This window comes from Hippopotamus amphibius, chromosome 10, assembly GCF_030028045.1.
Source record: "Hippopotamus amphibius kiboko isolate mHipAmp2 chromosome 10, mHipAmp2.hap2, whole genome shotgun sequence".
Lineage (NCBI taxonomy): Eukaryota > Metazoa > Chordata > Mammalia > Artiodactyla > Hippopotamidae > Hippopotamus > Hippopotamus amphibius.
In genome coordinates, this window is record NC_080195.1 from 111437199 (window position 1) to 111460157 (window position 22959).

General features: G+C 36.9%; 1 protein-coding gene across 4 annotated transcripts in view; it reads right to left on the reverse strand.

Moving 5' to 3' along the window:
- The window catches only part of BRWD1 (bromodomain and WD repeat domain containing 1), a 122599-nt gene that overhangs the window by 12582 nt on the left and 87058 nt on the right, over window positions 1-22959 (reverse strand). For all 4 annotated transcript variants that reach the window (XM_057697087.1, XM_057697085.1, XM_057697083.1 and 1 more), the window contains 4 exons: window positions 9401-9567; window positions 6269-6498; window positions 3787-3945; window positions 778-1677 (listed from right to left, as the gene is read on the reverse strand). In XM_057697087.1, coding sequence (XP_057553070.1) covers window positions 778-1677; window positions 3787-3945; window positions 6269-6498; window positions 9401-9567 — 1456 coding nt within the window. The remainder of the gene's footprint in view (window positions 1-777; window positions 1678-3786; window positions 3946-6268; window positions 6499-9400; window positions 9568-22959) is intronic.

The following is a 22959-nucleotide window of genomic DNA, read 5'->3' on the forward strand; positions in this document are numbered from 1 at the left end:
ATTCCCATCAATATCGCATGCCCTTCTGTCTATATACACAAAACACTTGACACTCCAATACTTTATTTACATGAATACAGACTACACTCTCTTCACCACTGCACTGAGTGATGCAAACTTATCACTCTCGGCCTCCCTGAAACTCCTTAACTTCACAGGTTCCATCACACCTTACATTTAATCTTAATTTTAGATGCTTCCCACTCTTTAATATTTTTCAATCTCCATTTACCAGGACAATCTTAATTCAGCAAGTTATCTAAACTCTCCATGCTCCAGTTATTATCAGTAAAATTGACATAATAATAATGGTACTTATAAAAGATACAAAGACTAAACTGGTTCATAAATAAATGTAAAGCATTTAGAAAAACTCCCTGATGAGAAATAGCTCGGTAACTGTTCTGTTAGCTGCTATTACTATTACTACATTCCTTTCAACCACCCTTTTCTTTCCTCAAACTAGTATCACCAACAGCTTATAAATGTGCTGGCCTCTGCTTTTCTTAAACCCATGGCCAATACAATACCCCCATTCCAATATAAGAAGTGAAATCTCTATTAAAAACAGCTATGGCCAAGGCTACCTGTTACATGAGCAAAACTAAATGTACTCATCAAATAGTATGCACACAGAGAAAAGATTAATGGAGGATGCAGGGGGTAGAGAGAAAACAGGTGGCAAAGAAGAGTTTTCTGGGGAAAAGAAATAATGTATGCCATAAAAAAAGGACAGTGAGAAAAATCAGCAAACAAAGGTTAAATGTTTTGAATTACCTTTCATAAAATTGTTTGGTTTTTCTTTTGTTTTCTTATCATCATCTGAATCCAAATCAGTTTCAGATACATGATCTGAAAAACACTGGGACCCAGCAACAGGTTCACACTTCAAATTTCCTGAACTGGGGCTCATTTCCATTTTATGACATCTACCATCTTCTCCATTTTCTTCAGACTCAGAGTCCTCTGAATCACTGAAGATCTTTGCTTTTTTAAGGAAAGCGGCATTCTTGCGACCTGTGTTGTATTTCCTACCACCATATTTTCTTGCTTCAGAATTTGCTTCCTCCTCTTCCTCTGAGATGCTTTCTGCCTTAAATTTCTGCGAAGATGTTGATGGGCCAGCTGTTCTGTTATGTCCATTATCTGAATCATGACTTTTAGAGTCTTCCTCAGAAGACTCTATTTTGAGAAATTTTGTTTTAGAAGTTGCTGGCGTTTGTGACTTGTAACCATTAGCATGCCAATTTTTCCGGGCTACCCGCAAATCACTTTCTGACTCTGAATCTCCATTTTCAGTATTCTGGGCAGCATGAGAATTGGACAATAGTGATGGTTGGTTTTGATCTTTTAGCTCCTCTTCTTCAAGTTCTGACTTTAAGCTCTGGTCATCCTCAGAATTATGTAATAACTTTTTTCTAGCTACAGCAGAAGCATTGCGGTGAGGCAGCTTACGGCCAGAACAGACACTTTCAGAGCTAGCATTCTCCTCTACGTCACTCATTAACTTGATCTTATTGGCAGCCACAGCAGCACACTTTCGTAGCACTTTCCGGTTATTTCCAGCTCTGGCTTTTAGATTTTCACCAGTCTCCAAAGAATTGTTATCAGAGTCACTTAAATAGACTCGCTTTCTAGTGGCTTTTCTGCCACATCCATTTTCTAAAGAAGCTGGACCTAAAAATAAAGTAACAGCAAGATTAGAAAGGTCTTCTTTATTTCAACGTTTTTAAATGACTTCATTATTTTAGTACTGATGTTCCTTATTTTTTTAATGCCAAAACAGATTACCTTTCTAAATTTAAAAAGTCTGAAGGATAGAAAAGAACAGAGAGTCCAGAAATAAACCCATGCATACATTGTCAATTAACTTATGACAAAGGAGCCAAGAATAGAAAATGGGAAAAGGACAGTCTTTTCAATAAATGGTGTTGGGAAACTAGACAGCCACACGCAAAAGAGTGAAACTAGACTACTATCTTATACCATACACAAAAATTAACTCAAAGTGGATTAAAGAATGTAAGTTCTGAAATGACAAAACTAGAAGAAAACACAGGCAAAAAGATCCTTAACAGCGTTCTTGGCAATGATTTTTTAGATCTGACTCCAAAAGCAAAAGCAATGAAAGCAAAAATAAAACAAGCAGGACTACATCAAACTAAAAAGCTTCTGCACAGCAAAGGAAATCATCAACAAAATGAAATGGCAACCTACTGACTGGGAGAAGATATCAGCAAATCATGTATCTGATCAGGGGTTAATATCCAGAATATATACAGACCTCATACAACTCAACAGCAAAAAAACAATCCAATTTAAAAATGGGCAGAGAATCTGAATAGGCATTTTTCCACAGGAGACATACAGATGGCCAACAGGCACATGAAAAGATGCTCAACATCACTGATCATTAGGGAAATGCAAATCAAAACCACAATGAGATATCATTTCACACCTGTTAGAATAACTATCATCAGAAAGACAAGAAATAACAAGTGCTGGTGACGATTTAAAGGAAAAGGGAACCCTTATGCACTGTTGGTGGGAATGTAAATTGGTGTAGCCACTATAGAAAATAGTATGACGGTTTCTCACAAAATTACAAATAGAAATATTGTATGATCCAGCAATTCTACTTCTGGCTATTTATCCAGAGAAAACAAATACATGAATGTGAAAAGATATCTGCACTCTCATGCTCACTGAAGCATTATTTACAGTAGCCAAGATGTGGAAACAACCTAAGTGTTCAGTGAGGGATGAATGGATAAAGATACACACCCGCGCACGCACACACACACAATGGAACTCTATTCAGCCATAAAAAATGAACTCTTGCCATCTGTAACAACATGGATGGACCTTGAGGGCATTATGCTAAGTGAAATAAGTCAGACAGAGAAAGACAAATACCCTATGATCTCACTTATATGTGGAATCTACAAAAACAAAACAAAAAACAAGCTCACAGATACAGAGAACAGACTGGTGGTTGCCAGAGAGGAGGGAGGACAGGGAGTAAGTGAAATGGGTGGAGTCAAAAGGTACAAACTTCTAATTATAAAATAAATAAGTTATGGAGATATAATGTACAGTATGGCAAGTATACTTAATAATACTGTATTGCATATTTGAAAGTTGCTAAGAGTAAATCTTAAAAGTCCTTATCACGGGCTTCCCTGGTGGCACAGTGGTTAAGAATCCACCTGCCAATGCAGGGGACACAGGTTCTAGCTCTGGTCCAGGAAGATCACACATGCCGTGGAGTAACTAAGCCTGTGAGCCACAACTACTGAGCCCAAGTGCCACAACTACTAAAGCCCGCGTGCCTAGAGCCCATGCTCCGCAACAGAAGAAGCCACTGCAATGAAAAGCCCTCAAACTGCAACAGAGAGCAGCTCCCACTCACCACAACTAGAGAAAGCCCACACAGCAACTAACACCCAACACAGCCAATAAATACATTAAATAAATACATACAAATTATTAAAAAAAAAAAGTCCTCATCACAAGAAAAAAGAAAAACATTGCTGTGACTATGCATGCTGATGCACGGTAACTAACCATATTGTGGTAATCATTCTGTAAAGTACACAAATGTCAAATACCATTACACTGTACACCTGAAATTAATGTTATATGTCAATTACATCTCGAGGGAAAAAAAAGCCTAAAGAACATGTAATCATGTGCAGATGCGTTAAGTCAATAAACCATCCAATATTTAGCTCTTGGATTCTCTTGATATACATTTCTCCAAAGTACCACTGAGCCTCTTCTCACCAGTTTTTCTTTGAGCAGCTCTGGTTCTGGTCACCCTGCTCCTGGCCAGCCCACTACGTAAGGAGGATTCACAAGCTCTTGAACTCTCTTTGCTTTCCTCTGAACTATTTGAAGCTGAAGATGACGAAGAAGTACCTAAGGAATCTTCCATTTCACTTTCTAAGAAAAATGAAGCATCAACATATATTCATTACATATATTCTCCTATCTTTACCCACATAAGCAGTTATTTTGTAACAACAGACTAAAGGCAGATTCTTAAAATACTTAGAAGAAGAGAGTATATTTTTTTTTTCCATTTATAGTTTAATTTGGAATTAGAAAGTCATGCAGGTCTTTATTCTAAACAGTGATCACTTGATTTAATACAAAATAGACACCTCTTAAAATCATAAAACATATATTATGGGAGTTACCAACCCTTTTTTATCATTTATAAGCTAGCACTCTGTTCTCAGTGTTCTTATCATCATCGAAATTTAATTAAGAAGCAAAGAATAGGCTTATAGCGATCATGACCCCACATATTTCTTACTCATGTTTCAAATTATAATCATATCATGATGAATCTTGATCCTCATAGAGTGCAACAAAATGATATATTTGAACTTTTCCTTATTAAAAAAAATGCCAGTTTAAAGACAGACTATAAGTTACTTCAGATACTCCCAAGCCATACAGCAAAATTCTAAGGTGCAGAAACTATCATAAACTTATTTTATTACTCTCCAAAGCAACTGTCAGATTCTAGGCCCAGGATAAGTGTTTGAGTCATACTCTCAAAATTACATTGAATATGCAACATCTCTCACAAATACATATATATATATTTCATGTATGAAAATATTTTTGAGATTGAATATTCCCCACACTCATTTCTAACTAGAAATTCCCATTGGGTTTTTGTTTTTTTGGTTTTTTTTGGGGGGGGTACAAGAAGAGAGTATATTTTTTAAAATTGTTCCAAAGAACAGCTGATAACATTTTGGTATTAAAAGGTTCATAATCAGCATTTGAAATCAAGTTTGTTCTCTCATTTCTGAAACTAACATGTTAATACTGGTTTGGATTCAGAAAATACAGTTTATATATTTTATAAACAAGCTTTCATTAAAAATTTAATTAGCCCCACTATCTTCTTCCTTCTGTTATGAGACAGGTATTTGCTATAGAAAAGACAAATCATTTCAAGTCCAGTATTTTAGTAGGCTTTTAGGTCTCTCTCTAGTGGCCCTTCCTAACAACATAATTATACCATACATGCTTCCAAGCTCAAGACAGATCATTTCAACATGCTCCCCACACACAGACACACACACACACACACAAACACACACACAGACAATGGCATAAAAGGTGTGAGATGAATAACTTAAATAGTACAGGTCATTTCCCCCCACCACACTACTTAATGAGTATATGCACAAGGATGAGCGCAAGATGGGAAACCAAACTTCCTGTTCCTCCCTCCAGGCTCAGTTCTCTCATGCCTACCCAAAAATAAATATTTCATCAAAATGAGCGGGAACATATTGTTAAAGGACAATATTTTGCTCCATAATACAACTCAACTCTACATCAAAGAACAGAGTGGCTGTTAGAGGGGTATCGGTCACCAAATCGTGTTTCTTCATTGGAAACTGCTCTGCAGTTTGCCCACTTTGCCTGCTCCTACTGTATTCCACTTCCCATCATGCTGACTATGTTTCCAGATTCTTCTCCTTCCCCACATATCACTGCAAAACTGATTAATCTCCCTGAAACAGAATTCGTCATGGGATAACTTCACAAGGGACCCTATTAAGTAATCCAAACTTTTCTGCAAAGCTTGCCAGCCTCTAAAATGTGGCTGCATTCTACCTGCTTGATCCTACTATTTTAAGTCAAATCACAACAGTAATCACTAAACTATCATCACACGTCACCAAAATCACTCAGAGCCATATGCAAGTGTGTACACACCATGGCCTCATTCACACAATGCTAACAAAGGGTCAGCATCAGCTATGGTTATACCAACAAAAATGCTAATAAAATAAACAGTTTAGAATTCACTAGGTCAGCTTTAAAATTACATGATTACCAAGTCGTTTTTTTTATTTAAACAAATTTTTAAATTAAATTAAATACCTTATCAAGCGCTTCTGCTTGATATTTCTGGTCAAAGAAAAATAAAACAATATTTAACAAAAGAGAGGATGTCAAATTTTGCACACACAGTGTGATATTTACATTACATTATTTAAAACCTGAAGATTCAAATGTGCTTGAAATGTGGATGTACCACTTGCAAAGAACAGCATTTATCAAACATAATCTAATTATTCCATGTGCTACTTATGTCTCTTCTGTTAAAATTTTAAATTTCTTGAATGCCAAGGCCATGTCTTACTTCTTTATTCTTTACTCTAAACCCACAGTAACTAGTAATGTTACAAACTTGAGTGCTCAACAGGTGAATATATAACAATCCATTTCTCACCAGATAATGTAGAACCATTTGTTAGAGTGACAGGTCTACTTCTTCTCATTCTTTCTGATGCTGCTGCTGCTGAATCTGAAGAATCACCAGAAGTAACACCCGAAGAGACACTAGCACTTGTCTTGCGGCTTGCAGGATAAGCTGCCCTACTTGAGGTAGACTGAAGAGGAGAACCTACCAACTCAGGAATTACTTTTGCCTGAGATTTTAAGCGCTTCTGCTTGATATTTCTGGTCAAAGAAAAATAAAACAATATTTAACAAAAGAGAGGATGCTTAATGAAGTATGTTATTACTTAATCTTAGAATACTTTTATGATCAAGACATTAAGATGTTTATTATTAATATCTTATTCTAGCATGGATTACTATTCTCTTACTTTAAATTTGACATCATTTTATTCCAAATTTGAGGAATGAACAAATGATCCAAGTAACAGAATTACAGAAAATCATACTGAATACCTTAGGGTCTTCGGATTACAGGCTAAGGGGAGCCAACATTTATGTAATACAGGCATTCATTCATATTATGAATTCTTTTAAGTTATATCTGCAATCAAATTTGTGGTTTTATTTATTTATTTATTTATTTATTTATTATTTTTGGCTGCACCACAGCTTGTGGGATCTCAGTTCCCTGACCAGGGACTGAACCCAGGCCATGGCAATAAAAGCCTGGACTCCTAACCACTTGGCTACTAAGGAACTCCCCATATTACGAATTTGAGTCTCAATAAGACAACATTCCCCCTAGGCTCCTATTTATATATTCCTAAAGACAGTATAAAATAAGGAGAAATTAACAAAACTGAAAGAGAAAGAACAGAGAGGCAAAAAAAAAAGATCAGAACAAGCTTGTGTGTTTTTCTGAGACCAATCTGTTTACAGCTAAGTGCCAACTCACACATTTGGCCCCTGGACCATGGATCATGGTGAAAAAGAGTGAAGTTTAAGATAAGACAATCTTTGGGTTTAAATTTCAGATCTGAATAATATTCATGGTTTTTAAAGTTAATCCTTTAAAATAAAAGGATTTGGTTTTGTTTTCCTTTAAAACAAAAAGAAAAAGGAGCTTTTAGGAGGATCTAAGGCATCTGATCTTAAAGATAACCATAAATTAATCAACTATACTTCAACTGTTAAAAAAGACAATTCTTTTAAGCAGTAACTGTTTATCATGATCAAGAAAATTCAACTTTCCAAATCTAAACAGACCATTTTTAAAGACAAGTAGTCTTCCAGTTTCCATGTGTTAATCCAATCTGTCAGTTATAAAGGGGGGGGTGGGGGGGACACAAATGACTACAAAATATCACACCTTGGTTTCTGCCCTTTATTAAAAAAAATATAAAAAATTTTAAAAAGAAAACTCAAGCTTGTTACATCAAAAATTTACCTTCCATTAATATCAACGGGAGGGTAATACAAAAAGAAATAATTACATGCTTATATTTACCATAAACTTGATTTTTAACAGTAGACAATGTGGTAGTAGCTCAAGAGTGAAAATTTTCCCTTATTATCCTATCCCTTATGAAGAAAAAAACGAAGAAAGCCTCTGAGAGGCTTTGGGACACCATTAAACATACTAACATATGTATAATGGGAGCCCCAAAGGAGACAAAAGGAGAACAAAACATTTGAAGAAATAATGACTGAAACCCACCCAAATCTGATGAAAAACATAATTCATCCACAAAGCTGGACAAATTCCAAGAAGGATAAACTGAAAGAAATCCACACCTATAGTAATTTGCTAGATGAAGACAAAAAGAAAATCTCGAAAACAGCAAGGGAAAATGCCATATGCACAAGGAAGGGAATCTCAGTAAGAGTAATAGCTGACTTCTCATCAGAAACACTGGAAGTCAGCAGGCAGGAAGATGACATATTCAAAACACTAAAAGAAAAACACTGCCAACTAAGAATTCTATATCCAGCAAAACTAGTCTTAAATAATAAAAGTGAAATTAAGACATTTCCAGATAAACAAAGATTAAGGGAATTCACTGCTCGCACGTCTGCCTTAAAAGAAATATTAAAGGACTTCAGGTTGAAAAGACATGACACCAGAGGGTACTCAAATCCATAAAAAGAAATAAAGACCATTGGGAAAGGTAATTACATAAGTAAATATAAATAACAGTAAAAATAATTTGTTTATTATTTTCTTACCTGATTTAAAAGACAACTGCATAAAACATAACATATAAAGATATAAACTATATGACAGTAACAGCACAAATAAGAAGGGGAAGGGAGGAAAACCAGAATAAAATTCTTCTATCTATGGGAATTAAATAGTATTAACCTGAAGTAGGCTGCTTTCAACTGAGATGCACTGTGTGATGCCAAGAACAACCATGAGAAAGCCCATCAAGGGTGAAGAGCACATTCAAAATGATCAACTCAATGATGGGCGATGACTTAGAGGGCTGGGATAGGGAGGGCAGGAAGAAGTCGCAGGAAGGAGGGGATATGGGGATATAGGTATAAATACAGCTGATTCACTTTGTTGTACAGCAAAAACTGGCACAACAATGTAAAGCAATTATATTCCAATAAAGAGCTTAAAAAAAATGTACGTGAAACAGACCATACAGAGAAAACTCAACTTCCACATTTCAACACTTTAAATATCTATAAATCTGATATTAATGTAAACTACAGTCATAAATGACAGAATATAAATTAATATTAATTTACTATAAAGAGAATAAATCCTGCATTTTATATTTCTTCTCTACAACTAATCCCCAGTGAATATAGGTACATTACACCTAACTGGTGTTTTCCCTTATACCATCAAATGCTCAACAGCCATACACAATAATCACTTTACTCTCTTGCATTTAAAAAAAAAATTCTTATGCAAAAGATATTTTGAATAATCCTTAATAAGATTTAATTGATGATTTTCATTAAATGTTTACAAATTTATATAATTAAAAATCAGCACAATAACTCTATATGTAGAGAAAGCTTTCGAGCCATAAAAAACAATGACCATTCTTTTCTGAATATACTATACTCTAAAATGATTAAGAAATTTTAGCCTAATAAAATCAAGGAAGTATCACAACCTGAAATTTTTAAAAATTGTATATAAAGACTGCAGTAACCAATTCACCTGATACTTTTGTTAGCCTGATTGACACGGTTACAATTTTGCCGTCTCTTGAACCTCTGGCTTCTTCGAAGTTTTTCACTGAATTTTTGACCAATTTTAAAATCAGAAGAGATTTTCTTCATTTTTTCTTCAAATAAGGCAGACAATCTCAATGTCATACTGTAAATCTGCAAGGACATGAAAGCAAAACTAGAACTATAAAATATCTTTTTAAATATTTTTATAAATAAAATTATAATCATTGAGGCTACTTGTAATCTATTATATCACTGTTACAGATAATGGCTGTTCCTTACTTTATCTATTACCCATCCCTACCTTTCAAGCACACTGGAAGTATCAAATATACACCTTTCTGATGAAAAGAAAGTAGTTTTAAATCAACCGACCCCCTAGAATCTAGGGTTTATGTCTGTATGTCAATGGTTCTCAACTGGTTTTTTTCCACATCTACATGTACAAACCCCCAAAATGCCTCCTTCTCCTAAAATTAAATAGGAAGTTGGTTGGTTTTAAGGTTGCTATTTAGGCAGCAAAAGAGCAGTGTCTTCTTGCGGCAAGGGAACTAAAGTACTTCTACATTAGCCCCTACTTGAAATTTGACTGCCTCTGATGTCACTTAGATCTCAATAAGAATTATTATTAGAAAAAAAAATAAAAAGATAACCTGTATCCAGAAGTCGACATTATGCCCTAAAACTTTATATAAGAAAGGTTGTTATAACTTTTATAATTAAATAACAAAAAAATCTTCAAAAGAACAGCAAAGTGATGTTAAGTGCTACTATAAATAACTTTTTGGCACAGCTATGTATTTACAGGAAATCAATCACTCTGCGGCAAGGTGGAGGAGGGTGAGGAGACTTACAGTGGGGAAGCTTTAAAAAGTATGTAAAATATATGAATTTCCCATACTCATATATATACACACACAGACACATACATACATATATACACATATACAGGTATCCCCTACTTTAAAAAAGTTTACTCTCTGCCACTTTACTTTTACACAAGAGCTACTTTATTAGCACTTCTTTTCACCAACTGAAAGAAATTCAAAGATTTTCACTTTTATGAAAAAAGGTAGGAACAGAGTTCAGCACTTGTCTGCAGCAAGCCATTATAGAGGCAGTGCACACTCCAAACAGCAAGAGTGGCATCACCAAGCTCCTTCCCCAGCACCTACACTCAGCATCTCAGGATCGGGTTGCCACAGTTTTTTGTTTCCTTGTTTCTGTTTTTGTCCGGTCACCACACTTTTTTGTTTGTTTTTTGTTTCTGTTTTTGTTTTTAGCAACATCCCAGAGAGATACATTTATTATGGTTGCTGAGCTTGCAGTGACACATTATCACCCAAAGTCCATCAATAACATTAGGGTTCATTCTTGGTGTTGAATATTCTATGGGCTTTCACAAATGTATAATGACAACAGATTTTTCCTTTCAGCACTCTGAATATGTCCTTCAAGCCTTCTGGTCAGCAAAGTTCTGGCAGAGAAATCAGCTGACAGCTTTATGGGGGATCCCTTATTTATGACTCTTTTTCTCTTGCTGTCTTTAGAATTCTCTCTTTATGCTTAACCTCCACCATTTTAATTATGATGTGTCTTGGTGTACATCTGTTTGTGGCTCATTGTTTAGGCAGGTTGCCACAGTTTTAAACTATGCTGTGAGCATCCGTGCTTTATCTTGATTATTCTGTGCCTCTGTTATCAAGATGTGTCCTAGGGTAACTGGTTCTTCATTTTAAAAAAGATACGGGGTGGGGAGGACAGATAGCGGCAAAGTAGAAGGACTTAGAATGCATCCCTCTCCACAGATGCATCAGGAATACATCAAAAGATGCAATAATTCCCACAGAGAACCAGCTGAACACCAGCAGACAACCTCAGACACCAGAAAGGACTGCAAAGATCCCAACATAACTGGGTAGGACAGAGGGGAAAAAAAAAAAAAGAGGAGAAAGAAGAGAAGAAAGGAAAGGGACGGGTCCAACACCCTGGGGCAGGGGGATCTGAAACAGGGGAGATTGCCAAATTCGGGGAAACGTCCCTTATGTGATGGGGAAACCCCTTCTCCAATGGGAAATTTCCCTGGGTCAGAAGGGAGGCATTTGGGACTGTTCAAAGAGGATGAAGAAGCTGAGCTGTGGCAGACAGGAAAGAGGGAGTAACACACAGAGGGTCCGCACCATGGCTCAGTGTGTCTGGACTGAGATGTCAGTTCACAGCTAAACAGGAGGTCTGGGAGCTGGAACGTGGGAACCAGAGAACTGCTTCAGGGTGAGAAACATTGTTGGCAGTGGGGAGACGGACTGAGAGGACAGGAGGGAAGAAATCCGCAGCGGAGAGTGCCTACCACGGAAAGCTGGGTGGCCATGAGGACGGCTAGATACCGCTGACTTACAAGCAGCGGGGAGTAGCCGCAGATGTAGTCTGTGACGGACAAAGGAAGGACCCCTCTGGGCCTGGCTAATGCACTCAGGGATAACAAAGGCCCCAAGGTGGGGCTGGCCTAGAGTGCCTGCAGCCGAGAGACACAGCTCTGGAGACATTCTGTTTACATCTGAGCCGCCAGTGCCCCTCTGCAACAGGCACTGCCACAGCCAACTGAGCTGCCATGACCCAGGCAGGGCACCCCGGTGGAACCATAGCAGTGGGGAGGAGCCACGGTTGTAGTCGCTCTCCTGGCCTGAGCCGCCAGTGTCCCTCTGCAACAGGCATTGCCCGAGCCCCACCCGAGCTGCTGCGACCCAGGCAGAGCGCCACTGCTCACTCACTCCCAGGGGAAGGAGCCACTATTGTACCCTCTCCCCACACACTGGTGCTTACAGACAAACAATAAAGGAAGCTCTGCTGGTCGCAGAGTAACACAAAAAGCTCAAGGCAGGCAGGAGGACACTTACAGCTGAGACCTCAAGGAAACAGAAATATTAGTATTAATGCTATTGATCTGGTCCATTCTGGGGTCAGTTCTAAGTTTTTGTTTTTGTTTTTTTTAATTAATTATGATCTTAGTCCTAAGCAATCTACAAATTTTATAACACACTTTTTATTCAATTTTTATTTTTAGCCTTTTTTATTTCTATTTCTAGCTAAGTTTTTTGTAGTGCTGACTGTATCTCTCCTACTTTCTTTTCATCTCTTTTATATATTTCTGTTTTTTCCTTTTTCTTTTCGTATTTCCAGTCACACGATGCTCTTCTGTTGCCCTGTCTTCTATCCTTTTTTAGTTTCTTTTATCTGAATATACTTATAAGCAATATTATCGCTTGGCTCTGTTTCCTTGCTTTATTCTCCAGATGACACACTGCTTTGGTTTTTATTATTAGGTTTGGTCATTATCTAGTTCTGATTATAACTGTTTGATTTTGTTTTGGGAATCTTCAGTCTGTCTGGTTGTACTCCTGCTCTTTATTATAGTTGATCCTAGCTTTCAAAACTTCCCTGGATATGTGTTTGTGTGTGTGTCTTTTTTTTTTTTTTAATTAATTATGATCTTAGTCCTAAGGGATCTACACGTATTATAGCATTTTTTTACTCTCTTATTTTTTTCTTCTATTTTTATTTTTACACTTTTTACATATTTGTATTTCTAGCTAAGTGTTTTGTAGTGCTGACTTTCTCTCTCCTACCTTCTTTCCTTCTTTATCTTTTAAACATTTCTTTTTTTTCTCTTTATCTTTTCATGTTTCCAGTCACACTACGCTCTTCTGTTGTCCTGTCGTCTATCCTTTTTTGTTTATTTTATCTAAATATACTTATAAGCAATATTATCTGTCTGCTCTGTTTCCTTGCTTTATTCTCCAGATGACATACTACTTTGGTTTTTATTATTAGGTTTTGTCTTTATCTTAGTTCTAAGTATAATTGTCGATTTCGTTCTGAGAATCTTCAGTCTGTCTGGGGGCACTCTTGCTCTTTATTATATTTGATCCTAGCTTTCAAAATCTCCCTGGATTTGTGTTTGTGTGTGTGTGGTGTTTTTCTTGTTTGTATGTTTTTTGTTTTGGTTTTGAATTTCTGTTGGTTTTCTCTTTGTCTGAGTGCATACTGGGGTTCTTCTGTCACGTCTTTGTAGTGCCTTGTGTTCTATTGGACTCAGTATTTGTGTGTCTTATGCATGTGTGTGTTTCCCTGATTTAGTATCTGTTTGACTCAACACGCTGCCATTAGTCTGGGGCTTGGACAGTCTTCTTTAAATACCTTTACTGGTGGGACAAGCAAGCTCTGAAGTCTGGACTACTCCATCAGAAGCCAAGTAGGAGGCTCTGGGGAGGAAGCACTGAATCCAGGATGCGAGACTACTAGGGAGTCCTCAGACACAGGGAAGATTAACTGCAGAGAACTCTCACAGAGCCCTGTTTCAGAGTCTAAGACCCAGCTCCCTCCGACTGTCTGCAACTGCCAGTACTGGACACATCATACCAAACTACAAATAAATAAGACAGGAACACAAACCCACACATCAGCACAGACTACCTAAAGCCACATTAAACTCACAGATACCCTAGAACATACCACCTGACATGGCCCTGCTCATCAGACAGAAAAGACACAGAGCCACACACCAGAAAGCAGACACCAGACTCCCCCACCAGGAAGCCTACTCAAGACACTGGACAAACCCCACCACAGGGGGCAGAGGGCAGAAACAAGAGGAATTACTGCTAGGCAGCACAGGGAAAGGAGACAGCAAATCCTATAAATTAGACAAAATGAGAAAACAAAGAAACACAATGCAGGCAAAGGAGCAGGAAAAAAAACCCCACAAGACCAAATAAATGAAGAGGAAATAAGAAAAGTGCCTGAAAAAGAATTCAGAGTAATGATAGTAAAGATGATCCAAAATCTCGATAACAAAATACAGAAAATACAAGAAACAGTTAATAAGGACTCAGAAGAACTAAAGAGCAAACAAACAGCAATGGACAACAAAACAACCAAAATTAAAAGTACTTCAGATGGTATGAACAGCAGAATAACTGAGGTAGAAGAACGAATAAGTGAGTTGGAAGATAGAATGAGGGAAATAACTGCCACAGAGCAGGAAATAGAAAAGAGAACAAAAAGAATGGAAGACAGTCTCAGAGACTTTGGTGCCAACATTAAGCACACCAACATTCAAATCATAGGCATCCCAAAAGAAGAAGAAAAAAAGAAAGGGTCTGAGAAAGTATTTGAAGAGGTTATAGTAGAAAACTTCCCAACATGGGAAAGGAAAAAATTAATCAAGTCCAAGAAGCACAGAGAGTCCCACACAGAATAAACCTGAGGAGAAATACACCGAGGCACATATTAATCAAACTAACGACAATCAAACACAAAGAAAAAATATTAAAAGTAGCAAGAGAAAAGCAACAAATAACATATAAGGGAAAACCCATAATGATAACAGCTGATCTTTCTACAGAAGCTCTGCAGGACAGAGGGGACTGGCAGGATATACTGAAAGTCCTGAGAGAGAAAAACCTACAGCCAAGAATACTCTACCCAGCAAGAATCTCATTCAGATTTGAGGGAGAAATCAAAAGCTTTCCAGACAAGCAAAAGTAAACAGAATTCAGCACCACTAAACCAGCCTTACAACAATTGCTTAAGGAACTCTTCTAAGTAAGAAACGCAAGAGAAGGAAAAGAACTACAAAAACAAACCCCAAACAACTAAGAAAATGGTAATAGGAACACACATGTCAATAATCACCTTAAATGTAAATGGATTAAATGCTCCAACCAAAAGACACAGACTGGCTGAATGGATACAAAAACAAGACCCTTCTATATGCTGCCTACAAGAAACCCACTTCAGACCAAGGGACACATATAGACTGAAAGGAAAGGGATGGAAAAAGATAGTCCATGCAAATGGAAGTCAAAAGAAAGCTGGAGTAGCAATACTCATATCAGACAAATTAGACTTGAAAGTAAAGACTATTACAAGAGACAAGGAAGGACACTACATAATGATCAAGGGATCAATCCAAGAAGAACATATAACAATTGTAAATATCTGTGCACCCACCATAGAAGCACCTCAATACATAAGGCAAATGCTAACAGCCATAAAAGGGGAAATCGACAGTAACACAATAACAGTAGGAGACTAACACCCCACTTACATCAATGGACAGATCACCCAAACAGAAAATAATGACACACAAGCTTTAAATGACACATTAGACCATCTCGACTTAATTGTTATTAATAGGACATTTCATCCAAAAACTACAGAATACACTTTCTTCTCAAGTGCACACAGAACATTTTCCAGGATAGATCACATCTTGGGTCACAAATCAAGCCTCAGCAAATTCAAGAAAATTGAAATCATATCAAGCATCTTCTCAGACCACGCCATGAGACTAGGTATCAATTACAGGAAAAAAACTGCAAAAAAACAAACACATGGAGGCTAAACAATACGCTATTAAACACTCAAGAAATCACTAAAGAAATCAAAGAGGAAATCAAAAAATATCTAGAAACAAATGACAACGAAAACACAACAACCCAAAACCTATGGGATGCAGCAAAAGCAGTTCTAAGAGGGAAGTTTATAGCAATACAGCCCTACCTCAAGAAACAAGAAAAATTCGAATAAACAACCTAACCTTACACCTAAAACAATTAGAGAAAGAAGAACAAAAAAACCCAAAGTGAGCAGAAGGAAAGAAATCATAAAGATCAGAGCAGAAATAAATGAAAAAGAAATGAAGGAAACAATAGCAAAGATCAATGAAACTAAAAGCTGGTTCTTTGAGAAGATAAACAAAATTGATAAACCATTAGCCAGACTCATCAGGAAAAAAAGGGAGAGGATGCAAATCAACAGAACTAGAAATGAAAAAGAAGTAACAACTGACACCGCAGAAATACAAAAGATCATGAGACTACTACAAGCAACTACATGCCAATAAATTGTTTAACCTGGAAGAAATGGATAAATTCTTAGCAAAGTACAGTCTTCCAAGACTTAACCAGGAAGAAACAGAAAATATGAACAGACCAATCACACGTACGGAAACTGAGACTGTGATTAAAAATCTCCCAAGAAACAAAAGCCCAGGGCCAGATGGCTTCACAGGCGAATTCTATCAAACATTTTGAGAAGAGCTAACACCTATCCTTCTCAAACACTTCCAAAATATAGCAGAAGAAGGAACACTCCCAAACTCATTCTACGAGGCCACCATCACCCTGATACCAAAACCAGGCAAAGATGTCACAAAGAAAGAAAATTACAGGCCAATATCCCTGATGAATATAGATGCAAAGATCCTCAACAAAATACTAGCTAACAGAATCCAACAGCACATTAAAAAGATCATACACCATGATCAAGTGGGGTTTATCCCTGGGATGCAAGGATTCTTCAATATATGCAAATCAATCAACGTGATATATCATATCAACAAATTGAAGGATAAAAAACATATGATCATTTCAATAGATGCAGAAAAAGCTTTTGACAAAATTCAACACCCATTTATGATAAAACTCTCCAGAAAATGGGCATAGGAGGAAATTACCTCAACATAATAAAAGCCATATATGAGAAACCAAAAGCCAACATCGTTCTAGGTGGTGAAAAGCTGAAAGAATTCCCTCTAAGAACAGGAACAAGACAAGGGTGCCCACTCTCACCATTATTATTCAACACAGTTTTGGAAGTTTTAGCCACAGCAATCAGAGAAGGAAATGAAATGAAAGGAATCCAAATTGGAAAAGAAGAAGTAAAATTGTCATTCTTTGCAGATGACAGGATATTATACATAGAAAACCCTAAAGACTCTACCAGAAAACTGCTAGCACTAATCAATGAATTTAGTAAAGTAGAAGAATACAAAATTAACGCACAGAAATCTCTTGCATTCCTATACACTAACAATGAAAAAGCAGAAAGAGAAATTAAGGAAACTCTCCCATTTACCATTGCAACAAAAAGAATAAAATACCTAGGAATAAACCTGCCTAAGGAGGCAAAAGACCTGCATGCAGAAAACTATAAGACACTGATAAAAGAAATCAAAGACGATACAAATAGATGGAGAGACATACCATGTTCTTGGATTGGAAGAATCAACATTGTGAAAATGAGTGTACTACCCAAAACAATTTACAGATTCAACGCAATCCCCATCAAATTACCAATGGCATTTTTCACAGAACTAGAACAAGAAATCTTACGATTTGTATGGAAACGCAAAAGACCCCGAATAGCCAAAGCAATCTTGAGAGGGAAAGACAGAGTTGGTGGAATTAGGCTTCCTGTCTTCAAACTATACTACAAGGCCATAGTGATCAAGACAGGATGGTACTGGCACAAAAATAGAAAGGAAGATCAATGGAATAGAATAGAGAACCCAGAGGTAAACCTGCACACATATGGGCACCTTATCTTTGACAAAGGAGGCACGAGTATACAATGGAAAAAAGACAGCCTCTTCAATAAGTGGTGCTGGGAAAACTGGATAGCAACATGTAAAAGAATGAAATTAGAACACTTCCTAACACCATACACAAAAATAAACTCAAAATGGACTAAAGACCTAAATGTAAGGCCAGACACTATAAAACTCCTAGAGGAAAACATAGGCAGAACACTCTATGACATCCATCAAAGCAAGATCCTTTTGGACCCACCTCCTAGAATCATGGAAATAAAATCAAGAATAAACAAATGCGACCTAATGAAGCTTAAAAGCTTTTTGCACAGTGAAAGAAACCATAAACAAGAAAAGAAGACAATCCTCCGAATGGGAGAAAATACTCACCAATGAAGCAATGAATGGACAAAGGATTAATCTCCAAAATATACAAGCAGCTCATGCAGCTTAATACCAAAAAAGCAAATAACCCAATCCACAAACAGGCGGATAAATAAACACTTCTCCAAAGAAGACACACAGATGGCCAACAAACACATGAAAAGATGCTCAACATCACTAGTCATTAGAGAAATGCAAATCAAAGCCACAATGAGGTATCACCTCACACTGGTCAGAATGGCCATCATCAAAACATCTAGAAGCAATGAATGTCAGAGAGGGTGTGGAGAAAACAGAACCCTCCTGAACTATTGATGGGAATGCAAGTTGGTACAGCCACTATGGAAAACAGTATGGGGGTTCCTTAAAAAAACTACAAATAGAACTACCATATGATCCAGTAATCCCACTACTGGACATATACCCAGAGAAAACCATAATCCAAAAGGAAACACGTACCATAATGTTCACTGCAGCACTATTTACAATAGCCAGGACATGGAAGCAACCTAAATGCCCATCAACAGATGAATGGATAAAGAAGATGTGGCACATATATACAATGGAATATTACTCAGCCATAAAAAGGAATGAAACTGAACTGTATGTCATGAGGTGGATAGACCTAGAGTCTGTCATACAGAGGGAAGTAAGCCAGAAAGAGAAAAACAAATACTGTATGCTAACTCATATATACAGAATATAAAAAAAAAAAAACATCTGATGAACCCAGTGACAGGGCAAGAATAAGGATGCAGATGCAGATAATGGACTGGAGGACATGAGTTTGGGGTTGGGGGGGAGAAGGGGGAAGCTGGGGTGAAGGGGATATAGGGAAATATGTATAAATACAGCTGATTCTCTTTGGTGTACCTGAAAAGCTGGTTAAAAAGTGTAAAGCAATTACATTCCAATAAACAGCTTAAAAAAATAAATAAATAAAAATTAAAAAAATAAAAATAAAGATACAAGAGAAACCTATATATATATACATATAATGAATACTTGTGAAATCTGCGACCCTCTATCTTTGAAGTGATCTTTAACAGATATTTCTAGCATTATGTGTATATATTAAATTTATTCTTTTCTCTCAAACCTGAACTCTTGCAATAAGTCACCAATTTTAACAAGAGTGATTTTTCTTTTTGCTCAATCGTATTAAGTTTGAAACCTCTGATAATCTTGAGTATCACCATTTTCATGTATCTGAAAAATTCAATAATATATTTGAATTAGGGAATTCCCTGTTGGCACACTAGTTAAGAATCCACCTGCCAACACAGGGCACACGGGTTCGATCCCTGGTCTGGAAAGATCCCACATGCTTCAGAGCAACTAAGCCCGTGTTCTACAACTACTGAGCCTTCGCTCTAAAGCCCACAAGCCACAGGTATTGGGCCCATGTGCCACAACTACTGATGCCCACATGCTTAGAGCCCGTGATCCACAACAAGAGAAGCCACTGCAATGAGAAGCCCGTGTACCACAATAAAGAGTAACCCCTGCTCGCTGCAACTAGAGAAAGCCCGCGTGCAGCAACGAAGACCCAATGCAGCCAATAAATTAATTAAAAAATAATAATACATTTGAATTAAAATAAAATTGTTTAACAAAAGTGAGTGATAAAATTATTAGTTCCTCAGCAAGAGAAAGGGCATGTATGAAAAACCTAGAGTTATCTTTATATACAATGGTAGAAGACTGAAAATCTTTCCCCCTTAGATCAGGAATGACACAAGGATGCCTGGTTTCCCCTCTGCTATTCAGCACTGTATTTTAAATTCTACCAGAGCAAGTAGATAAGAAATAAAAATAATTCACATTGTAAAGGTAGAAGTAAAACTCTATTTGCAGATGAAATGGTCTTATATAGAGAAGCAATCAATGATTCTACAAGAAAGCTATTAGTGCTAATAAATTAATCCCACAAAATTACAGAGTGTGAGATCAATACACAAGAATCTGCTGTTTCTATACACCAACAATGAATAAGCAAAAAAGGAAATTAAGAAAGCAACTGCATTTTCAAATAGCATCTAAAGGCCTTCCGTGGTAGCACAGTGGTTAAAAATCCGCCTTCTAAAGCAGGGGACATGGGTTCGATCCCTGGTCCAAGAAGATCCCACGTGCCGCAAAGCAATTAAGCCCATGCACCCCAAATACTGAGCCTGCACTCTAGATCCCTTGAACCACAAGTACTGAGCCCACACGCCACAACTACTGAGGCCGGCATGCCTAGAACCCGTACTCCGCCACGAGAAGCCACCACGAGTAGTTCCCACACGCCGCAACTACAGAAAGCCTGTACGCAGCAATGAAGACCCAATGCAGCCAAATAAATAAATAAAAAATAAACAAACAGCATCTAAAACAATAAAATATCTGGGAATAAATTTAACCAAGGAGCTGTTAAGACTCTCCACTGAAAATTACAAAACACTGCTGGAAGAAATTAGGCAAATAAATGGAAAGACATCTGGCATTAAGGGAAAGACTTAGTAGTGTCAAGATGTCAATACTGCCCAAAGGAATCTACACATTCAACACAATCCCTATCAAAACAGAAATGGAAAAAGTCAATCCTCAAATTCATAATGAATTGCATCCCCTGAACTGCCAAAACAATCCTGAAAGAGAACAAAGTAAGAGGACTCAAATTTCCTTTATTTCAAAACTTACTAGGAAAGCTATAGTAAACATTATAGAGTTGACACAGAGACAGACATACAGACAGACAGACACTCATATGTACAAACCAATGGAATAGAACTGAGTTCAGAAATAAACCCATGTATCTACGGCCAACTGATTTTCAAAAAGGGTACCAGGCTATTTAATAGGTAAAGAATCATAGTCTCTTCATCAGTTGGTGCTGGGACAACTGGATTTCTACATGCAAAAGAATAAACTGGACCTCCACCTTACACATATACAAATATTAACTCAAAATGGATCAATAGCTTAAATATAAGAAGTAAACCATAAAACTCTTAGAACACATGAGGTAAATCTTCATGACACTGAATTTGGCAATGGATTTTTTTTAAACTATTTTGAACACTATTTCCAAACATTTGCCTCTATAAATTACCCCTTAATATACATGTTTTGTGCAAGTTGTCTTTTCCACACTTAATACTGTCTATAAAAAATAATTATTAAAATTAGAATTAATGGGTCATATTCTGACACATATTTTTCAAATTGCTCCATAATAGTGTTGGGCATCTTACTGGTTGTGTGACCCTAAGTAGCAATGGGTTCTTAAACATGAAACCAAAAGCACAAGAAACCAAAGGAAAAAAAAAACAGATTAACTGAACTTCATCAAAACTAAGAACTTTTGTGCATCAAAGGACATTATCAATAAGTGAAAAGACCACCTTCAGAATGAGAAAAAATAACTGGAAAACATTCATCTCACTAGGACTCAATATCCAGAGTATATTTAAAATGTAATAATTCTTACAACTCAACAACAAAAAGCCAAACATTCAATTAAAAATTGGGCAAAGCACCTGAATAGATATTTTTCCAAAGAAGATATAGTGGCAACAAGTTTTGATCCTGGAGAGACTGCCTCTCCCAGGGCTAGTTCCAACACTCTCATATACCAAGCCAATATTCCCCATACCCAAAAATCACCCTAGGGCCAGGAATCAGACATCTGGAGACCACCCCTACAGATCAAAGCTCCAATTACTCAAACCACCCAATCCTAAACTATTACTCTGCCCTGACCTGCCTTGCCATCCTGTGACAACCCCAATCTAGGCTCTGTGCCATGCTCTTCCCTTCCCTCCCCTCTGCCTGCTCATCAACCTTGTTCCATCCCCATGGGCCTGAATGTTGTATCACACTTGTTTCTAGGGATCTGTGAGTATAAACTTCTTCCTTCATGACAATTCGTATCTGCATGTCTCACTATATCTGATTAAAACAAATTCCAGGTACAAACTTTAATGTCATAACATAAATACAAATCAAAACTATAAGATAATACTTCACATTCACTACGATGGCTATGATTTTTTTAAAAAAACACAGAAAATAACAAATTTGGGGAAGTATGTGGAGAAACTGGAATCCTTGCACATTGCCAGTGGGAATGCAAAATAGTACAGCCGTTATGGAATACGTTATGGAATATGGTGGTTCCTAAAAAAGCTAAACGTAGAACTACCCTATGAACCAGAAATTCCACTCTTAGATATACATACACAAGGAAGTTGAGGACAAGAACTCTCAGAGATACTTGTATTCCCACATTCACTGCAGCATTAATCACAATAACCAAGAAGTAGACACAACTCAAGTGTCCATCAACAGATGAATGAACAAAATATCATATACCCACAGAATGAAATATTATTCAGCCAAAAAAAGGAATAAAGTTCCAACACAGGCAACAATATGGATGAACCTTTAAGACACTATGCTAAGTAAAATAAGCCAGCCACAAAAGACAAATATTGTATGATTCAGTTTGTATGAAATATCTAGAATAGGCCAATTCATAGAGCTACAAAGTAAATTAGAGGTTACCAAGGGCTGAGGGGCGGGGAGAATAAGGAATTACTTGCTTACTGTTTGGAAATACCAGTGATGGCTGAACAACACTGTGAATGTAATTAATGCCACTGAATGATATACTTAAAAATGGTTAAAATGATAAATTTTATGTTTTTTATATATACATACACACATAACCACAATTTTGAAAATCTGGTAATACACCAAAACCCATTAAATTGTGCACTTTAAATGGGTGAGTCAGTTATATGATG